The sequence below is a fragment of the Carettochelys insculpta genome, chromosome 8 (genome assembly GCF_033958435.1).
Source record: "Carettochelys insculpta isolate YL-2023 chromosome 8, ASM3395843v1, whole genome shotgun sequence".
Taxonomy (NCBI): Eukaryota; Metazoa; Chordata; order Testudines; family Carettochelyidae; genus Carettochelys; species Carettochelys insculpta.
Window position 1 is genome coordinate 47,381,779 of NC_134144.1, and position 2,723 is coordinate 47,384,501.

General features: G+C 60.8%; 1 protein-coding gene across 1 annotated transcript; it reads left to right on the plus strand.

Moving 5' to 3' along the window:
- The first annotated feature begins 425 nt into the window (after nucleotides 1-425).
- RPRM (reprimo, TP53 dependent G2 arrest mediator homolog) lies at nucleotides 426-1,421 on the plus strand. Its single transcript, XM_075001761.1, has one exon. It carries the CDS (start codon nucleotides 603-605, stop codon nucleotides 930-932), a length of 330 nt encoding a protein of 109 aa, XP_074857862.1. The 5' UTR covers nucleotides 426-602; the 3' UTR covers nucleotides 933-1,421.
- The last annotated feature ends 1,302 nt before the right edge of the window (nucleotides 1,422-2,723 follow it).

Genomic DNA, 2,723 nt, shown 5'->3' on the forward strand with positions numbered 1-2,723 from the left:
CTAAGGCAGCTGAAATTGCCAATTTTAATTCCATCATCCCCTGCAGTGTAGACCTGCCCCCAGTCTAGACATTGCAACTAAGGGAAGGGTGGGAAGTGCCAGGTGTGATGCAGCCCAGCAGGGTGCAGGTGTCAGCTTTGGCAGGTGCTGGGGGGAGGGGGGAATCTCTCTCCTCTAACAAACTTCCCAGCTGTGCCGCGGGCCCCGCGGCAGCGAAGTCCTCCCCGGCCCCGCCCCGAGCCACACAGCCCCTCACAATCCCCTCCAAGGCAGCCAATGAGGAAGCCGGCGGCCCGGGGCAGGGGAGCGGGGGTAGCGACTCCCGCCGCCACAACCGTCCGCCTTCCCTGCCTGCAGCCCCCGCCGGAGCCGGGCAGGGGCGCTCTCCCCTCGGCGGCCGCAGCCGCCCACACCTCCCGCGGCGAGCGGCTTCCAGCCCTGGCGGCGAAGTTCTCCCAGCCCCGGCGCGCAGCAGGAGGCAGCTGGGGCGAGCTGGGAGCGCGCAGAACTCGCCCGCCTGCCCGTCCGCCGCCGCCGCCGCATGAGGCCGCGCTCCGGGGCCACCTGTTCCTCTCTGCTCCAGCCCGCGCCCGCCGCTGGCCATGAACGCCTCGCTGGGCAATCACACCGAGGCGGCGGGGCTCTTCGCGGCCAACGGCAGTGACTCCCTGGGGCGGCTGCTGCGCTGCTGCACCCCGGCCTCGGTGGTGACCGACAGCGGCGTGGCGGGCGGCGGCCCGGACGAGAGGAGCCTCTACATCATGCGGGTGGTGCAGATCGCGGTCATGTGCGTCCTCTCGCTCACCGTCGTCTTCGGCATCTTCTTCCTGGGCTGCAACCTGCTCATCAAGTCCGAGGGGATGATCAACTTCTTGGTGAAGGACCGGCGGCCGTCCAAGGAGGCGGAGGCGGTGGTGGTCGGGCCCTACTGACCGGGCGGCCGGCCGGGAGACAGGCGGCACCTCCCGCGGGCGGCCCTTCCTCCGAGGAGGTCGAAACAGCCCCGCCCCGGGACCCGCCGGCGTGGGGGCGCTTTCCCCGCTCGCTGCCGAGGGAGGCGCCGCGGACGGTCCGGGGTCCCCCCCCAGCGGGGCTGGAGGCGGCCGGCGAGGGCGGGGGGCAGCCGCGGGGCGGCTCTGGCGCGTCCCACGGCCGGAGCGGAGCGGCTTGTCCCCAGCGGGCTGCGTGGCTGGCAGACCGAGCGGCGGGGCGAGCGAGGGGAAGCGCCGCTGGCCGTGGCCGAAGTCCCGCGTTGGAGAGGCTCCTTGCCGGGGGCCCCGCGCTGGCGGAGAGCGAGGCGGCGGCGGCGGCGGCGGCGGGGCAGCGGGTCGCGGCGGCTCCCCCACCCCGTGGGAAGGTTTGGAAGTTGGCTCCCCCCTGCCGCTGTTCGTCGCCCAGTTTCTCCGGGCCACTCTCGCGCAGGCCGGATTGGGGAACGGCGCGGGGGGAGGGGGGGTCGGATTTCCTTCGCTCCAATAAATACCTCTTAAACTTTTAGTCTCCGGGTTCTTGACCAAGTGAGCGGCTGCGCGGGGCTGGAGGGGGAAAGGGGCTGAGATGGTACGGAAGAAATGCTCCTAGGGTGACACGGCCGTAGCGAGAGGCAGGGCGATTAACGCGCTTTTTCGACAGTTCCTGCGGCTGGAGGCGTTCAAGTAGTCCAGCTAAACCGAGGCCAGGTCCAGTCAAGTCCTCAGGGGTTAGGAAGGATCGAGGGGAAAGATGCGCCTCTGCCCCAGGGCTGGCTCCCCCGGGAAAAGCAGCTCACGCAGCTCATAAAACGCGAGAAGCAGGGAGCCGCTGGTAGACATCAGGACTGCAATTATTTTTAGAAAGGGAACTTTGATGGGAAAAGTATCGACTGAATCGATGGCCGCGGCAAGTCTATTGAGCCTGAAATACCCAACATGTCCAGTACCTCCTCTTTGCAACTTCGGGCTCTTCCTTTTTCTTTTCTTTTTAAAAGAGCAGTAATGATAAATAAAGAGGAGGAGGGTTTTGGGTGCTGAAACCTGCTTAATGCAATCTAGAAGCAAGATCAGCACTTGCTACAGCCTCTAAATGTTCCAGTTGTGGCAACAACCAGAAATGTGCCTTGGTTCTTGACACATGGGTGGGAGCCTCTAATCAGTGTGATAGCCTGTTTTTAGGTCTCCTTGCACTCTGTATTTCCTCCCAGAACAGTTTTTAAAAGTAGATAAAATCATGACTGCAAAAGTGTCACCCTGGCCGCATTCAGTTCAGGCAAAAATTACACACTGAAAGGTTTTGAGTCTGCAGTGTATTCATTTCCTTTAAAAGGATAAGGGAACATCTTACTGTGAGGGGTTTTGCATGCCAATTTATCACACCCCTGTGGGCTTGGATTAGTTGCTAGTGGTAAATCAATACATCTGCATTTGCTCTAGAAGTATAATTGGCGTAAATGCTGTCACTGACTGAAGGAATGCAAAACCAATTCAGCACTCTATCTGGAAGCCAAATGTCTCTACCACTGATGGAGAAAATATTGAAGCTAAACTTGTACTCCTTTCTAAAATTTTAATACGCAAGCACAACAAGAAGTCCTGAGGCACCTTATAGACTAACACATATTTTGGAGCATCAGCTGTCATGGGCAAAGAACTGCTATGTCAGACACATGAGTCGGGGGGGTCCAGAGGAGGATTTAAATATTTAAACTTGCCAATATTTGAACCCTCCTCTGGAACCCCCACTCATTA